This window comes from Diospyros lotus, chromosome 3 (genome assembly GCF_014633365.1).
Source record: "Diospyros lotus cultivar Yz01 chromosome 3, ASM1463336v1, whole genome shotgun sequence".
NCBI lineage: Eukaryota > Viridiplantae > Streptophyta > Magnoliopsida > Ericales > Ebenaceae > Diospyros > Diospyros lotus.
Window position 1 is genome coordinate 3,184,024 of NC_068340.1, and position 19,752 is coordinate 3,203,775.

Below are 19,752 nucleotides of genomic sequence, written 5' to 3' on the forward strand. Positions count from 1 at the left end.
AAAAATTATAAATTGTGTTCAAATAGAAATAATTCTTAAACGGAAAACAAAACAAATTTTCCAAATTTGAACTGAAATTGAGTCTCCCAACCCAACAGAAAATCCCGCCCTTCATCTGAACATTTGGACACACTTTCCCAATTTTCTCTGAAAAAAGGGAACTGGAGATTTTGTAGAGAACTGGAAAACATTTTGCACAACTATTAATAGAAAGACCTTACAGTTTTGATATTGCCAGTCTGCATAATCTAATATACTGACTAAAAGAGCAACTTACCTTTTTTTGCAGTGAAGCCGAACCAGAAACTTATCAACCTGGCAGATTAGTTGCAGGAGTGAAAAAAAGGACTCAATAAAACCCACAAAGAGTCATGAATATCTAAAAAAATTGTACAGACCTCATAACACCGAGAAAGAAAAGAGTACACACCTTTTACCATATAATCATAATATCTTGACATCAATAATATGCAGTTAAGCCCTCAACATTGATATGAGCACAAAGCATCAATTCAGAAATCATCCCCAGAGCTACTGTGAAACTGATAGCTTAACCATGGTATTCGTTTCAAAATCACAACTTCAAAAACTGATTCTCATAAGAGAAAAATTACATCCCTCAAAGCAACTTGTGGGTTATAAAGTCTACTTGCTATCACCAATTTCAACCATAATCCAATACTAACAACAGTGGGATCAAGCAATTCCTTCTTTCTAGAATCTGAAGACAGGCAAATATGCCCTTCTTTAGGAATCAGAAGCCAAGATTACTGCAAAAGCAACATCTAGAGCAGGCACGCATGTACAATGTATGGGGCATAAATCCAATAGACCAATGCAATCTTTCTTTTGTAGTCTAATCTAGTCCTGAAAATAAAGAAGTAAAGAGGAAACCATCATGGCCACCATTCATATGTTTTACACAAGTAAATAAGCTGCTCCAACAGTCGGATGAGTTGGCTACATTGGCTTGGTGAAAATAGGTTCTAAGGCCATAATAAATTTAAAATAGTTGACAACAAAACAAATTAAGGTAGGACGGGGTGGAACATAATTTCTTAAATGCTGTTCGTCTGGTCCTCAGGTCTAGGCTGGAGACATCATCAAAAGGGGCAATGGTCTTGGCTTCAGGCATTGTAGATAGAGCTGTTTTGATGGGAGAGGAAAGGAAACAAAACAGAAAACAGAGGATTAGATCCAAAACATGGCTGTCAGCTAGGTCTAGAGTCTTAAGATACAAGCAAAGACTTTTACACTATGTCTACATATATTGAGAAAACAGCAAGTTGTATAAGAGTAAGTGAAATAAAAGGAGCAGTTACGAAACCTGTAGTCCCCAATAATCTATGAGTCTAATAGCCATGATGTTTTCCATGGGAAACAGGGCTCTGACCAGATAACCTGTCAACAAATCTAAGACTCAGTGAATGGTTGAGGTGTAGACATCTCAAAAAAACATAAAAAGAAAATCTTACCAAACTCCAAAAGGAACAAACAAACATGTGATGAGCTCCCCAAAAAAAGAAAAGACAAGTTCTGGAAATGAATTCAGTTTTAATAGTGGAAAGAAAGATAAATCATACCCAGCACCACCAGACCGACCAGATGAGTAAATGCTATAAGCTCCATATGCATTTCCAGCACCACTCTAAAGCAGGGTGACAATAAACACCATTATCAAGAGGAGCAAAAGATCACATGGGTATAAAATCAGTTTATAAATTTAATAAAAACTTTTCTTCCTCCCTGGGTAAAAGGTCATAAACTTTTCAAGCATCATCTTTTATTTTTATAAAATTGTTACGTAGAAAAATATATGAAATTGAATATAAATCCAAACTAATTTGAGTTTGTCATGAGGAGGAAAGTAATTGGAAAAGACACATACAGATGAGTTTACTTGCAAACCACCATAACTGTCGCTCAGAGACAAGTCATTGGTGCCATATCCATCAGAGTAAGCAGCATATCCCCGTCCACGTGACTTATTATCACGGTTGCCATATTTTGAACCATTTGACATGTCAATTGGAACAGGGAGATATGGCAGAGCAGGTGGCAATGCAGCTAAAGCTCCCTCCATTTCAAATACATTGGCTTTTAACCGCATAATTACTTGTAGAAGGGCGTTGCTTGCAACATTGAGGTCCCCAGTAATCTGGTTGGCATCAAAACAATATGATATATAACTCTTGCCAAATTGAGAGCATATAAATGTGGACACAGAAAAGAATAAGCAAAGATAGAAATGCCACTGAAAAAGAAAAATAAGACAGGAAAGGAAAAAAGTAAAAGCCACATTCAAGCAACAATACAGATAACTCTCATCAATTTAAGAGTGCATTAATGAGGACAGAGGAAAGAATAAGTACAGAAGGGCACTCTTACCGAATTAAGGAACCATAAATGTGGACAGAGGAAAGAATAAGATAATAAAGAAATACCACTATGGAAAGGAAAAATAACACAGGAAAGTGTGTGTGTGTGTGGGGGGGGGGGGGGGGGGGGAGAAAGGAAAAGACACATAAAAGCAACATCATTGATAACTCTCATCAAATTAAGAGTGCATTAATGTGGACTGGGGAAAGAATAACTAGAGAGTGGCATATCAGTACCAAAAAAGGAAAGAAAAAGAAAAAAGAAGTAAAATCCACACAACAGTAACAATGCTACTTCTCTTAGTTAAGCATGCGTGCAAGCATGCACACACATTTTTATTTTACCTGCACCATCTCCTCATCTTCTGAAGCAACTCTAGGAAGGTTTTCCTTTGAAAGAATGCGGATGGCTGCTCTTGTGCCATTTCTCATTTCTGTAATGATGGCCCCTCCTTTACCAATAAGACATCCAATTCGTGAGCTCAAAACTAGAAGGCGGGTAGTATATACAGAATCACCAGATTCTTTTTCAGTTTTCAGACTACATCTTGGCTGCAAGCGCATTGCTGCGTCAATGGTTGGCGATGGATCTTCAAATGACTGATAAGACCAAATAATATAATCACATAATATCAAGACCTTTTCCTAGGAAGTTTATCAGTTAAAGAAGAAAATAAACCATCTGAGAGAATGATGCTTACCTCCTTTGCTGATATGGATATAATGCAATCATCTCCTTCAGCACCTGAACTATCAACCTTGATGGATGCACCAGACTCCTGCCTTATTTGGTTGATAATAGCACCACCTTTGCCAATTACACCTCCAATGTTTTCAATTGGACAAACCAAACGTAATGAGAATTCCCTTACAGAGCCTGACCAATCCCCAACGTCACTTTTGTATCCTGCATAAGGACCCATCAATGAAGATACACCCACAAGTGGCACACTTCCACTTTGGGTCATAAATGCACCACCAGATTTATACATTGAAGATGATGACAACAGAAGGTGCTGAGATCGTGATGGATTATCATGGAGGCGAGATGCCACTTGATAAAGGGCCTTCCTGACAATAGAGGGCTCCCCAGTTATCTGAAAATCAAAAGATAATAGTTATAACAACAAAAAATGTATCCAACCAACCATTGTGTACAGCCAATAATATGCAAACAAAGCCCTTACTCTACTATCATCCAGGACAAAATTTTCAAATTAATCATGGCTGACAGATGATAATCCAACAGATCCAGCGAGAGAGAAAATTATAACAAGAAGCTTCATAGCTCCCAACTGTTCAAAGCTTACATAACCTAGAATATGTACAAAACCTGTGCTATTAGCAATCTCAACAATGCCCAGAGATACAAAGGTAATTAACACCTTTGAACAATAATAATTACTTCTCAATTTCATTGAGGCACAGCCAGTTGAAATAAACAGTGGAAAGTTTTAATAATTTTATTGACAACTCCAACAGACAATCAATGGGTAAGTGCATGAACAGCTAAATGGATATTAAATACCAATTATAGAACTTCATTTTTGTCCAGATGTTAAGTTATCTAGTTGCTTCGTTATAAAAAATAAACATGTGTAACCAGGTGTAAGATGTGCGTGTAACCAAGTGTAAGATGTGCATGTAACCAGGTGTAATGATCTAATTCTCAAGAACAAACATGCAATAGAACCTGATGATATATGATAGCATGGGTAGAAATGACTCCTGTTACCTGGAGAAGCTCATCAGAATTCAAGGCAGAAGGTGGCAAATGCTCATGACTTAGAACTCGAATCTGGGCACGAGTTTCAGTACGCATATTTTGAATTACTTGTCCCCCTTTCCCAATAATACATCCAATCTGATCTGACGGCACAAGCATTCGAACAGTAACTTGCTGAGAATCCTCAAATTCATCTTCACCAAGTGATTCGTCAGCAACAATCCTGTCATGAACCCTGAATAGAGCATCCTGTGCTGGTGAAACAAGCTCTCCAATATCTTCCAATTCATTAGTTTCCTCACTTGAACTATAAATAGTGACGACACGCTCCTCGCATCCAGGCACAGTCTCCCCAATCCTGATCCTTGAATGAGTTTCTGCTCTCAGTTGCTTTGCAATCTCACCACCCTTTCCGATAATACTTCCAATTCTCTTCACAGGGCACAAGTAACGGTATACAGTATCCTCTGACCCAATAGCGTTCTGGTCCCTTTCATCAGAAGGATTTCTCCTCTTACTACCCCCATCTCCAGGATGGTCAGATCGAGAATAGGATCTCTTACCATAGTTATTCCTCTGCTCAGCCATTACGATGTGCAAGTATATCTAGAGCCCAAGCAGATCCCCACCACTTGAATCAATCAAAACTGCAGCCAGGAAAGAAAGATATAAGTACCATAAAGAACTCTAGCTTCACAGAAGCCCCAAACTATTATCAGATAATAAATCATAACTTCTGATGAAAAGGTCAACCCGTCAAGTTGAGTTACATTGACAAGGGAGCAAAATGGAAAGTAAAAAATTAAAGCAGACATAAACATAAGTATCTCAGATATTTCAAGCCCCTTCACCTCCATACAGACCTAGATCACAACAAAATCATGACCCTTTATAATACTAAAATTATCTCTTCGGAACAGAAAACCATATGCTCCAGATATGCAATTACCAGACGGAATAGTATTGACCTACATAACACATCAAACTAACCCCCGGTAAACATTCACTAGAAAAAAGCCATGAAAACGACAGGAGTGCTTTGTTTCGCATGCTGAAACTCATCCCACGAATTTCAACCCTAAAAATGACTGCAGCGACTGATTTCTCGCGACTTCAAAAGCAATTAGATCGGCACAATAAAAGAGCGTACTTCATCGTTGATGTTGAAAATAAAAATTAAACAAAATCGTCAACCAGTTCTATGCTTCCCATCAGACTTAGTTTGGATACACAATTACAAATCATGACAACATATCCATCTATAAATTTCCCTAGAGATTTAATTTCCCGATCAACCATGACAATTAGAATCACAAAAATTCAGCCGAAGTTGGCAATCAGTGGATGAAACAAACAAAACAAAACAAAACAAATTACGAGCATATATATATATTATTGGAGAACAGAAAGCGAACTCGAGAAACCGAGGTTTGGAGACGAGAGCGAGCGTCCTCGTTGGAGTCTCTTCGAATGGATAAATCTCTCTCTCTCTCTCTCTCTCTCTCTCTTAGGGCGCGTGCTTGCTGCAAAAATATCTGAAATCTAACCCCTGATTTGTGTTTTTAGGGTTCGAACTTTAAATTACGGAAATGCCCAAACCTATAGTTACAGTCGCTTTTCAGCGAGACAGCGAGATGAAACTTAAGGTCATTTTCTGTATTTTCTTCAAACTATAGGGTGCTTATTGAAATTTATCAGAAGATCGGGAAAGTTGAATTGGTAGAATAAAAGAATAATGAGGGTAATCTGAAATATAGGGCATACATGAGGGGGCACAGTGCAAGTTAAGGCCATCGATAATCGCGCTCTTCCCCGACATATTAGGGTTTTCTCAGTCAAGGCATTTCTTCTCCAGCAGAGTTCTTATCCCCTACACAAATCGTAAGCTCTATCTCTCTACTTGTATGTGTGTGTGTGTGTGTGTATACGCTAATGTGTTGGCTTGTAAAGCCCTGGTTCTGGGACTCCTGAATTTGTCTATAAGGTTCCTGATTTTTTCTGTCCACTGGAATCATTGTTGGTGATGATGGTATCTCTGTCCGAAGTGTCTTATGTGAAACCCCTTGCGTGCAAAATTGTTAATTGAAGTTATGTGGTTTGATTTATGCTCGCAGATGTTAAGATTTAAACTTTTCCATCGGTGCTTGTCAATTTTGTATTAGGTTTGCTTGCATTTACTTTTTACTTCCCTAATACTCAGTTTCCGTGGACTTATTTTTCATTTGTGTTCTTCTTTTAGTTCCTAATATTCGGATTTCCACGATTTTTTTTTTTTTTTTGGGTTTTATTTTTCGTTCATATAGTTCAATTTCCTTTAAATTCCCTTTTTTTTTGGTTTCCCTTTTGGTAGTTTAGGAACGGCCACTTTCGTCTTAATTTTTCATAAACATCCTTTATCCCGTAGAGCTATGAGTAGATCAGGTGTATTTGTTCATATATGCACACACACATATATTTTGTGATTTTAACATAATGGAGAATAGAAGGAAAAGTTATCTGCATTACTTTTGTGGCTAAGATACACATGAAAGAGTTCTACTCGAAAATATTACGTTGGCCATGTCCTTTCTGTGGATTTAGTAATAATGAAATTTGTGTTAATGTTGTTTTTTTTTCTCTTGCAGCTGTTTTGTCTGCGGGAGAACTCTGAACAAGGTTTTGCAACTTCCCATACCTTGTAAGCATGCAAGGTAGAGTTCATATATTGTATTGGTGAGGCGCATGTGTTTTTTTATATGCACTTATAAGGAGAGATAAGTTGACAGCTGTGCTCTCTAGGCGGTATTGGATTAATTTCATCATATATGAGCATTGTCTATTCAAAAATGGCAGCTTCTTTCTATTGATTGCCAAATCTTTGATTAGATGGCATATGTAGTAAATGCCATAAGTGATATGTCTAAGCAGATTTGTTGTGTCATTGGAAAATGTAGTATTTTGAGAGCATGAGGTGAGCTTTTGGTTGGTCTGCTGTCAAGTTGTGGAAGTTTGTAGAGGCAACCACAGCAGATTTTTTGTTGAGTTTAATAAAACATAGCTAAGACGGGGTCCCTTTGTTGCGTGGCTGCTAGGCCACATGGCTCTAATGCAGCCAGCAGGGAGTGGTCCCTGGGTCCAAATGAACCCTATTGGCGAACTAATACAAGCTTCTCACCTCCACCATCAAGATGGGATTTCCAGTTTCAACCTGAAGGGCTATCATTTGGTTCTCATGATGGTAATCAACTGTACAATTCTTCTACCTCATCAAACAGCAGAGAAAGTAGGAGCTGGATGAGAGGAAACCATATTTCCAATCAATACTCAATATCTGACACTGTTGGTCCATACTTCAGTAGTCCATCTGAAATGTCGCCAGCCCAGCAATGGGCTCCTCCAACAATACAAGAAATTAGAATGGATGATTATGGAAGTTCATCAAGGAGAGGTAATGAATTATTCTCTCTGTGTGTGTGTGTGTGTGTGTGTTTGTGTTTCTTTTAACATATCTGATGTTGAAATATTCAAGACTTTGTTGTCTTGATAGCTATTTCATTATTATTTTTGTTTTTCGAGCTTGTGCTAATGGAAAATTGCATTTATTAACTTGGGTTTCTATTTCTAGTTGTTTTTGGTCATGACAATTGCTTTAAGTTATTTTTCCAAGTTCGTATTATTTTTGGTCTTAAAGATTAAGGACAATATTTTGATCCACACTTGTTTTTGACTGCTTGTTGCTTTGAATATGATGAACTGAATCATGAATATGATCGATAAATGTAAACCTAATGAGTTGTGTGTATGTGCGCGTCTTTATAAACCAGTTTGACAATGGTTTTCTTAGGTCTGCTTCAATTGTCCATTTCCAATTTTTCCATAGTTGATGAGGGGGTGCCACAATTAATGCTTTATCTGCTAAACTTCATTTTGGTTTTTGTGATTTGCCACTTTAAGAGGCATGCACAGTTCTACATTGTTGTAAGTGCTTAATATGTTGTTGTTGGACACTTCATAGACATTTAGAGGGTAGTTGTGTACATCATAATATCATGCATGTCCATCAGTTAAACAAAAACTGCATTATAAGTTAAAATAAAACAGTGTCAACTCATGTCTAATAGCTCTCTATCTTTTAAACTCTATAATCTTAAGCTCTTTGAATTCAAAAGGTTCTTATGAGTAGACTCTTCTTAATTATATTAAGATGTTTAATTGCACATATTTCCTTATGATCGTGAAAAATAAAAAATGCGAGCTATTTTTATGTAAAAAAACAACAATATCAAGCCTTTATACCCACTATGTGGGGTTAACTAAGTTGTTTATATGTATGCATGTATATATAAAAAAATATGGAGCTTATTATTTGACATGTTTCTATCATGTCATTGTTCTTTTTACTTTTTTTAAGTTGCCGTCTCAACATGCCCTAGTCATGGTATTTGAGCTTCTTAGTTATAAGTATACAATAGTGGACATGTTATTGTCTATAAAATAGTAATTAAAAAATGTATTTTTTTTTATTTCAGTTGTGATGGAGTGAATTATGCATTCTATTTTCAACATTTACTAACATTGCTTCCTTTTGATTTTTACTATTTAATATCCAACTATCCATTCCAAGTAATAGGCTTAATGCACTCTGAAGTTACCGGCATAAAATCATTGTTGATCTACTAGGCTACTCTAGATTGTGCTCATTGAGTTGGTGAGCAAACTCTGCTGTTCTAGCTATCAAAATCATTGGTTGCTTTAATCTCCCTCCTTGTTTTTGGCAAGGATTCTCCTAGATGCTATAGTCACTGACCTCTAATAAGTCTTCAAATAGAAAATTCCAATTCAAAGTGATTTCAAAGGGTGCATTTTATTTCATGTATTGATTTACTGTCTTGCATGCAAGACGTTTTACTAAAAGATATTATATAGTTTGTGGTGAGGATGAGGAGCATCCCAGGGCTTATATCTAAGATTATAATCGTAGTTGCTAATGCCATTCCATACTGGCCGGTATGCATCATCTCATTAAATGAAAAAAAAAAGTATAAAGTTGTTTATATCCCGCTTCGGACAAAGCACTAGTTGGTACGTGCCAATATTGACCAGAAATATCTTGATGCTGGTGGTCCAGTGGTACTAAAAGTGATTTACTTTATTTCATAATACGAAACATTGTTTGGCATGTGCCAAGCATGCTAGGCTAAAACCCTTGGTTTATAGCCACTTTTGGAGGATATATTATATGAATTATTTATAAATATGGTGTTCTTTTTTAATTTGATGATAAAAATTTGTAAAAAAAAAAAATGAAAACAAAAGAATAATTATTGAGAAGCTTAAAAATTAATGGAAATTTTAATTTTTAGATCGGAGTTAATTTAATTTTATTTATATTTTGCTTTTTCTAGTTTTTTTATACAAGTTATTTTTTACATACATATGTATATTATATCATTAATTGTACAATCTATTTCTCAATTATCATCAATTGCAGAATTTATTTCTTTGCATATAATATGTATCCTTATGTAGATTTATTTTTATGTTGAATTATTTGTTTATGACATGTTTTTCACAACACTGATGATTTATATACTTAAACAATTTCATTATATATTTTCTTACAATATATACCGTTAATTTAGTATTAAAATCTGCAATGCTACCCCAGTACCATCTGGTATCGTACTGTATTGTACTGATGACAAATTTGGTACCTTGTCTGGTATCGTATTGCAGCTATTATTATAACTTACCTCCTGGAATCTCTCTCTCCCTCTCTCTGACTTCAGGTTGTAGTCATGGTGAACTATTTTGCGGAAGAACTTTTGTTAAAGACAGTTAAACAATTAAAATGAAAGAACTTGTGCGACTCTTTAACTTCTTACTAAAATGAAAGAACTCAATCTACAAACTAGGGTGACACATGGCAGAGGGATCGCCCAACACTTTAATAATGTCTTCTCAAAAGTGCTTACTGTCTCACTCATATCTCAATTTTATTTTATGTCAATTATTTTTCTTCATCCTTGCACTTCATGTTATCCGATAATAGCTTCTTTTGACATGCGGCACACTCGGTGCTTTATTTCATTCCTAAACAGCTCAATGGAAATTGTTAGGACCTTGAATGTGTAGATGTGGAAATCTAATATTTTTTGTGTTGCTAGCTAAACGTTAAAAGAAATCCCAAAGGTTTTCTGTAGGATACCAAATCGTTTCCACCTAAAACTGATAGTTCAATGGTCACGGTACAGGCTTGTGCCATGGGTCTTTGCTGTTGATGATTCTTCAACCTCTGACCCACAAGCCTACCTCCAAACCCCATGACATTTGAATTTACTTCTTGATATACCTGCATGGCATTGCAGATTTGTACCACACAAATGCTATTGAATGATGCCTGCTTTTTTTTAAGTCAGTCTTGTAGTTTGGGTGCTTTGATGTGTAAATGTTGGAGTTTGCCTGTCTACTAAACTAATGAGTTCCACCTCATGATGATATGGATTCTTTGTCACTATGTATGAACTCTGTGAGTAAAATAGTATCTTGCTAGATATAACTGCTGGTTTGTATTGGCATCCCATTAATCTCATCATACTTAATTTGCAATTCCCCAGAACTATTCATTATTTCCTCCTAGAGTAAAAGGGGGATTTCCTATTTCAAGTCAGGAATCTGATATTTCCATGTAACTATATTAGATTGCGATTCTCTTTTTGTTTGGTTTTTGTAGCTAACATGAAAGGGCTTATGGGAAAGGAGTTTGCTGAAAATTTGTGCTTTTGAGGTTAAGATTCATCATCCTGCCTTTCATGGGGTGATGAAATCTCAGGGATGAAAGGGCAAGTAATTATGTAAAAAGGGGCAGGGAGTCAAATGTCAATATTTTAATATTATGGATCTTTGATAATCATTCATGTACCTCTGCATTGCAAGCCCCCAAGTATGTGGGAGATGGTAATCCATTCTAGGGTGAGCATTATTTGGTTAAAACAGAATTTTTGAACTGAACAAATTAATTTCAGTTAATTTGGTTGGTTTTTTACTAAATTTGGTTCAGTTCAGTTTTGATATACAAAAAAAATGATTTCCGGTTTTCTGTTCTCGGTTTGTTAATGTAATGTTTTGGTTTTTAACTGAATTGATCAAAATATATGATTATTTTAACATTAATACTCAATTTTTTATTTTAACAATAATACTTCTAAATTTTTAGTTTTTTATGAAATTGTTATTATTATAAACCTAATATGATCTCTATTGCAATAATTACACTTACTGAAATACGTTAAATTCCTATTAGACTTTCTCTATATAGGTTATTTTGAATATGATTTGGTTATTTTGATTATTTTTAGTCATTTCAGTTGTTTACATTATTATTATGATTAATTTCTGTCATTTAAGTTAAATCAGTTTTTTAAGATTTTGGTTCCATCTGGTTCTATTATATAGAAGGTCAATTAATTCGGTTTAGTTGCCGAATCACTACATAACTGACTGAAATATCCAAATTCATTCTTCCAAATTCATGTTTGGTTTTGATTTGAACAAGGGTTTCTCCGATGGTGACAAAAAAGAGAAGTGGGGGAGGAGAGAGAACTTCATGGCATTGACAACAACCTCCCAGTAGCATGACGATATAAGCGTCTCTCTCTCTCTCTCACACACACACACACATCTTGGAACCCAGGTCTAGGTTCAAGATGCATCTTGAACCAGATTTGGGTTGGTTTGGTTTGAGATGCTCACTCCTCTCTCTTTCTCTCTCTCTTCGTCTCTGTCTGTCTGTCTCTCTATCATCTTCAAACCTACAGTTGGGTTTTGTTGTTCATCTCAAACCCTAATCTGGCTTTGCTATTCAACCTAGATGACATTCATTTTTTATTTTTATTTTTCTAAAATTAGAGGAGAAAGCAGAGAAAAAGATAGGAAAGAGGGGACAGAATGAAGGGAAAATGGTCATTTTGTCCCTTGTTTAACATCTGGGAAGATCACTGTTATTTTCAAACCGTGAGTCTCTTGAAATTATGTTGAACTTAAGGGGTGGTTATTGCAATTTTCCTTTTCTTTTTATAATTTTGCCAACTAGTGTGACAGGTAGACACCAAGTAAAAGCCCATGCAGCACCACAGTTTACAAGATGTGTAGTGAAATTAGTGTAGCAGTTCTGAACTATGCCTAAAGACTTACTTTGGTTTTGTGAATATTTTCTATGGTATATCATTGAGAAACTATTGGTCATGTTGTACCTCTATCACTGCTGTCAAATAAGTGAAAATGTCAAATTTGTGTTTCATATCATTGATTTCATATGCTGACTCATTTTGCCTTGTCATTGATGCAGTCCTAGGTCTATTATCATTTTCACCAGCAAGGGAGGTACCGTATGTTCATATTTGCTTTGGTATTCAGCTGATGAGTCCCTTAATGGAACCTGACTTCCTGACTATTTTGAAACATATGCAGGAAACATCAGTTGTCCAAGATAGCAGGGGTTCTACTTCATCCCGATCAGACAGTAGTGATTATGAGGCAATGACCAAGTCACAGTTATCCTCCCACCGCAATTTCCCTAGTCGCCGTTGCTTTATGTCCAAACCCATTCACCCCCTGTCCTTTCCATCTGAAACACCTGCAGGTCAAGCTGCTGACACATCAGCCACTAGTTTTTCAGAGCTTGATGCTGGCGTCCCTAGAAGAGAGTCTCAACGTATTAGCAGCGCCAGTGGTAGTTTTGATTTTACAGATGTTTCTGAGCAATTGGAGTCTGATTCTTTCAGTCGATTGTGTAATCCGTCCGATGGTTTTAAATGTGCATTGTGCGAGAGGTTTCTTTCACAGAGATCACCCTGGAGTTCTCGTCGAATTGTGAAAAGTGGGGACATGCCAGTTGCTGGAGTTCTTTCATGCCGTCATGTTTTCCACGCGGAATGCTTGGAGCAAACAACACCAAAGACGCGCAAAAGCGACCCTCCTTGTCCTCTCTGTGCGAGGTCAGAGGAAGAAAATTCCCCCGAGCAGCGTGTTTTCTCCAAGCTGAAGAGCAGCTTCCCAAAGCTTCGACCCCTGAACGAGGACGGCCCATCAAGGCCCTGGGGCTGCACTCAGGCAGGTGACTGTGTAGAAGGGGCTTTGCAAGCTCCTTCACGCAACACTATGTTGTTACTCAATAGGAACAGAATTAGAAAGAATCTGGCCTTGAAGGGTAGTTCAGGCAAGGAATTTCCGGGGAAGTTGAGGAAGATTGGCTCATATTCTTCCCCCCTCTTGATTGGAAGGTCCGGAGAGCAGGGAACAGCTGCTGCTGGGTCATCGAAGACAACACCGGGGCCGGGTATTGGTATGAAATGACAAGAATTCTGTATGTAGTTTTGGTGCTGGAATTTGCTTTTATATGTTATTAAGCAGCAGGTCAGGTATTGATGAATTAGATGGGATGATATGTTTGTGATCAGATCAGCCAGCAGCCGAAATATGGGATGAGTTTCCCTTGGCTCCGGAGGGAGAGGGCAACTGCATATTTTTGCGACTTCTTTGAGTTACTAGCATGTAAAATCCTCTACTCTTGTCTGGGTCTCATTGCAAGCATGGGCATGGGTGGTTTCGGACTAGTAAAATGGCTATTTAATAGAGAATGGCTTTTGTTGGTGTTTGGCTGAATTTTTATGTTCTGCTGCTTTGATTTTTCGCTGTCTGTCACACAGAAGAAGCCAATAAATGTCATCCCTTTCATTTTGCAGAGGACTAATCTCGACCTGAGGCCTGACTGAGCTAACCTAAGTGCAAGTTCTTCACTTAACAGACAAAATGAAACCACAAAATTGGTAATTTCGTGAGACTTGTCAAAGCTTTCTAATAATTTACTCCATGGATTGAAAAATAAAATTCGCTAATTTTGTAATAATCATGGTATTAATTAATATTTCCAACATAAATAACACCTAATCAAAAGACACCCCACTTGTTGAGTTATGTAAATAAATGTGAATGGATATACAAGTTCCAAAGATTTAATGCTCTATTCACCCAAATAAATACTAAATTACTTCTTTATATAACATGTTATGGTATTATGTTCACCATAGCCTAATGACCCAACAAGTTTTAATCTAAAATGGTTCTCTTTTTAACAAGCAAAAAATTGATTAATCTTATTCAATTTTATCCATCTATATAAATGTTTCTTTAACTAATCATATCACCACACTTAATCATCAATTTCAAACTTATATTCTTAGATAATATTTGCTAAAATGAGTAAAGATAAAATTATATCAAGATAAGGTTGGAATGTTTCTCAGATTAAGATATGAAATGGTCAAAATAAAATCATAAAATATTCTAAAATTTTTATCAAACTATTTGTTAAATTTTTTATAATGCACTAAATAATATATGCATTATTTTTTTCTTATCTGTAAGGATCAAGATAAATTTATCTTAAAAAACTCATATAAGAAGTCGCGTGATTTTTTTAATGGTCGTTATATAAATTTAACAAATACAATGAAAAGTATTTTTATCTAAAATGATTTTTATATCTATTTTTTTTGTATATATCTTAATTAATAAATATTACCTTAATGTGAAGAGTTACCAATTAATTTTCATATTTGAGAGAAATTGAAAGTGCTCTCAGTAACAATAAAGATAAGTAGAAATACTTTTTGTTCTTTTTATGAAGCTACATTGATTTACCTTTTGTTACATTACTTCCAAAGGAAAACCATTTTAACAATTAATTTTCTTTTTTTTTTTTTTTTTTTTTTGTAACGAGGAAACTTGAGGAGTTCTTGATCAAATATAGTTTTTGGTCTAGATCGTTTTACTCTCTCTAAAATTAACAGTCTATCTTAACCATCCGACCTAGGTGTACGGATAAATTTTTCATAAACCAAACCTCAAGGCCTGGCTTTTATGGTAGAGACAGGCAATTGCATAGTCTCGAACAGAGACAAAATTAAATTTACAATTTCACATATTTCAAACTCTCGGATACATGTGACAAACTATTTGTGCTATTTTTAGGGGTTGATAATAATTAGTTGAGTTGATGAATAATGAGTAATGGTTGTCTTTTAAAATATAAAATCTCACAAAGAACAAATTTAAGATATAATTTGTTTGGCATAAGATATTGATGGTGGATTTACTTTTATTTTGTTAATTTAATTATTTAATTAAAGTATATAATATGCAATATTACCATGATATTTGGATTTATAAAGGAATGGCAATGGCCCGATATCTTTTCTTCTCTCAATGCCCCCGTATTCGTTTTTCCATACCCATATCCCTTAGGTTACAGGCATAATTTTTTTTGTTCCCATTTTCATTAAATTAGAACTACCATTTGGAACTTCACTTTGTATAAGAACTATAAGTTGAACAAGATCGAGAACTTCACTTTTATTATCTGTTAATAATAATAAAGTTGTCATTGTTCAAATACAACAATAAATTTATTTATCGAAAAATTATCTTTAAACTTTCGAGACTCTACAAGAAAGAAAACGATCAGAGTGCACAAGGCAATTCCCAATAAAATATTTTGATGCTTAATTAGTTGATCTCTATTTTCAAAAGAGATAACATAGCTCTTTTTTTGGATAGAAGTGATTTATCTTTGAGAAATAAGAATTCTCTTATTTATAGAAGAGTTTAGGGGTTGATAATAAATATCTCTAGTATTTCGATATCAACCAGATTAATTAGAACTTCTAACAGATAAGCCCTATATTCTGCAAGATTTTTAGAGTGGTTTTTAGATATCAAAATTATCTATTTGCTCATCTTTTTTGGGAGCTCCTTGTTGAAGAGTCTATGAGAGACCTCCAAGTCTCTAGACCTTCTTTCCTCCATTTGCGGGACCACTCTGCAAGAGTCTTCAGGAGCATTGTTGTCAAACTTATAAATCAACTCATACAAATTTATGTGTCATTTAACTTTAAACGAGACAAATCACTTATAATATTAGAATTTAATAAAATCTGAGTTTACTGAGTTTACCTTTGGTGCACTGATTCGATCATTTGAGGGCTACCATCTACTAACCCTAAGCATTTACCTCTCTCAGGCCCCCTTATCAATGTTCCCCCTTGTCACCTAGTTGCTTAATGTTGGATGCCACCATTGATTCACAAACACAAACAGCCCTAAGCCACCATTGATGAATTGACGTTTCCATTGCTCGCCTGCTCAGTGCTGTCATTTCCATGCAACATGAATCAATTCACTTCATAGCTCTGATTGTTTGGTGTCACCTTCGATTCAACTTAAAAAGGTATTGGGTAAGCTTCGTTTGTTTTTTGGTATGCTTCATCTGTTTTTCCTTTTGTCTGTTTCTTGGTCTGATTCCTATTCTTCATCAATTCCTATATGTTTCTAAGCAAAAAGAATTACTCTAATTTGAGTATATGATGTTCAAATTCCTTTAGTAGGGAATCAAATGCCATTATCAAGAACTTGACAATATGCTAAAAGCAATTCTTTATTAAATTCCTCTTCAAATTCCTATCCAAATTCCCCGTTATTTATAAGAAATAATATTGTAAATCGTAATAATCATATTATTAAATAATATTAATTTATTTTTTACAAAATTATGTTATTTTGAACATATATTTATATATATTAAATGATATTTTTAATTGTCTATAAAATTTTATGATTCTACGTTATATTGCACGAAAACGAAAACGGGAAACATTTCTGGTACAAAATGAAAATGCTCAAACAAACATTCTTTTAAAAAAGTAGACATAAATAGAGTTCGAAACAAAAATAAAAAACGTTTAGGAAACAGGGAAACGACTTCTCTGAGAAGTTTCTATACAACATAGATTCTACGATTCGAGTTTACAATTCAATTTTATAGACCTTTTTTCGATCCTATTATAAAATATTGAGTTTAACAATCTTATTCGGGAGACCTCCAAGTTTTCTAGAATTCCTTCTTTGCGAGAGTCTTCTTCGGCTTTTTTGAATCTTCACTTTTGTGGGCTTGGGCCTTTGATGGTGAGCTTTACCCCTAACACATCAAAGTTATTTTTCTATTACCAAACATAAGCATAAATTCAGAACTTCTATTGTGAAGCAGAAAATAAATTTTTTTTTAAACAAAATTATCTCAATCAACATCTAGAATTACAAACACAATTTAATGAATAATATTAATTAATTATAAAAATAAAAATTAATTACATAAATATTTTCTAATAATTTTATTGTTTTAGCTTAAAAAATAATTCTTAAAAAAGTCCTTTTTACATAAATACCCCTACAAATTATTATTATTATCCCTAAATTCATCAATACCCATCGAGTAGTCATTATCCTAAAAGAAAAATATAAGCAGTGTGGAATATGGATAACATAACCCACATGAAATCTGAATATCAAATTCAAATATGAAGTTGGGCCCATTCACCTGGCAATTTAGAATTCAAAAAGGGAGGGCCCAGTACAATAAATAATATTTGTAGGGCCTTTGGGCAGGAGAGGGGACCATTGGCTGGTCCTGTTTGCTCACATTCATGTGCAGTGCCTACCCTATCCAAGGCAACCATTGCCCCCAACAACTTGGTTTTCTTATGGCGCCCATTCTCCCTCTGCCTCTCGCAATTTGGCCCATTTGCCTTTGCACTAACCGTGTCATTTTCCTCCATTTTGCCTTAAACCATGAAAGGTCAATGCCCGAAAGAGACTACTCCCGGCCCCTACCCCGACCTGTCCACGTTTTCTTTATTCTTTTTGCAACAATTTGGCCACAACAATATTCCTTAGGATAATCCACAAAAGAGAGCCCGCCCTCACAAACTGCTACAAAAATCATCAATTTTGGTTCAGCCAATGTCGTCACCCTCACTACATCAATATGCTTATCGACTTGATACCCAATCAGGGGCAGAGCTACGGTGTGCAATTGCCTTCCTCAACTTCTAAATTTATCTTTCGACCCTTTAATGTTATGTACATAAATTATTATATTCTCTAACACTTACCTTCTTAAAATAAAAAAGATAAAGAGCGATTAAGTAAAGTCTCACCTAATTTAAAGTCCTAAATTGTGCTACCATACCCAATGTTGCATAAAGTGTCTAGGTTTAGTCACATTTAGGATTCACCAAGTAGACATATATAATATGTCAAATGCAAGAGCTATTTAAATAGTAGTAATTAACCTAATTCATGGTGACCGTAAATTTTGTGTGGCTGTGGTTGTAGGGGGGATCCATGCTTGCATGTGCTTGTGCTCTGTCCATGTGATGGGTGGGTTCACCTAATTGACTTTTGCTGACCAAATTAAGAAATCAAAGGAAATATGCTTATCCCAGCTCAAGTAATCTCTCAATCTCATGAAACATGCTGGCCGTCACATGTGCCTCTCTACCCAGGCAAAGCCTATGCTTTTCCTCTTGCCCTAAGTATTATATTGTCTGGTTTAAGTAATTGGGTAGTAGTTGAAGTGGGATTGCTTTTACTACTGGAGTGTCACATACACATACCCATGATAGGGATGTGTGATTCCATTTCCCTTTCGGATTCTCTTATCTCTTAGAACCCAAGTTGTTGTGGTGTAAGTTTGCTGCTTCTATTTGGCTTCACATGGAGATTTTTTTCTACTATTTTTTAATTACCTTCAAGTACCCCTTTTATTTGCCTTGTAGATATATATAAGCATTCCACCATTATATGACTCATGAGTGATGCTGGGTGTTAGCATTTGAAGAGGTCTTTGCCTGGTAGAACAAATAATAGCTCCCCCCACATGCTTCCACTTACCACGTGCCGCCTTCATTTGTGGCTGTCAATTCATAAGTGAGCATTGTAATATTGATGCATGCATGGCCATGTTGTTCGCCACTCAGATCTCTTGCCTTGCATTATGATCTTTCTCATATATATACATATATATATGTATATCTTCCCCTCAATTGAGTTTAATTTGTTGGAAAATTTTAAAAAAATAAATTATTTATTTCCTCTCTGTTTAGTATTGTTGTTTCCAAACATACGAGTAAAATTTGTAGATCAAGAAACTCAAGTTATGAGGGAAGGAACAATGAATTGCAAGCCGAGGTACAAGTGACAAGCTACTTGTCTGGGGGAGAGCTTCAGACTTGTTCGGGGAAATGTTGTTTAACTGACCAACCTTGTTTCGGCGAATACTCTTAGCTGGTATTAGGTTTCCTTTGTATTTGTTTGGGAGGACTCTACCTATGAGTGGAAGAAAGTTGTCATGGAGAACGTATGCTCGTCGCATCTCCGAGGTCCCCCAAAAGACGTTTAATTGTTGCATCTCCAAGGCCCCCCGAACCTCATAGACTCGTTCTCTCAAACAACAAAGTACTCCTTGGGAAACAACCTTACTCTCATGCTTCAATCCTTAAGTTACTTGTTCAAGTCCGAAAGCTACTTATTTGAGAGACGTAGGCCAATCGATCTCTCCCCCACATAAAGGCATGAGCTTTCTCCCAGACAACGGATTAAGCTCTTCCCTAAACAAATAGCTTGTCACTTGCCTCCTAACTTGCAATTTCTTGTTCTTTGCTCGGCTTTGTCCTTGTTGTGGGACAACCAAATAGACCCTATGAGTTAGCATAAAAGGTCAAAAACCCTGAAAAGTCTTCTAGGCAACCTTGGCCAGGCGTCCAAATATTTGAA

At 35.7% G+C, this 19,752-nt stretch overlaps 2 protein-coding genes across 3 annotated transcripts; one reads left to right on the forward strand and one right to left on the reverse strand.

The window, feature by feature from the left end:
- Window positions 1-412: 412 nt before the first annotated feature.
- On the reverse strand, window positions 413-5,688 carry LOC127796221 (KH domain-containing protein At4g18375-like). 2 transcript variants are annotated; one of them, XM_052328253.1, is made up of 8 exons: window positions 5,520-5,688; window positions 4,114-4,751; window positions 3,080-3,475; window positions 2,724-2,978; window positions 1,889-2,158; window positions 1,584-1,648; window positions 1,328-1,401; window positions 413-867 (listed from the first exon to the last, which is right to left on the reverse strand). In XM_052328253.1, the coding sequence occupies exons 2-7, from the start codon at window positions 4,690-4,692 to the stop codon at window positions 1,353-1,355; spliced, it is 1,614 nt and encodes a 537-aa protein (XP_052184213.1). In that variant the 5' UTR covers window positions 4,693-4,751; window positions 5,520-5,688; the 3' UTR covers window positions 413-867; window positions 1,328-1,352. The 2 variants fall into 2 exon arrangements, with proteins under 2 accessions (XP_052184213.1, XP_052184212.1); XM_052328252.1 differs by having other exon boundaries at window positions 413-1,146.
- A 1,446-nt stretch (window positions 5,689-7,134) lies between these two features.
- LOC127796268 (uncharacterized) lies at window positions 7,135-13,746 on the forward strand (the record flags this gene model as incomplete). The annotated part of the gene is made up of 3 exons (XM_052328331.1): window positions 7,135-7,531; window positions 12,431-12,465; window positions 12,553-13,746. Coding segments are annotated over 3 exons (1,317 nt in total), but the record flags the coding sequence as incomplete, so codon positions are not given.
- Window positions 13,747-19,752: the final 6,006 nt, after the last annotated feature.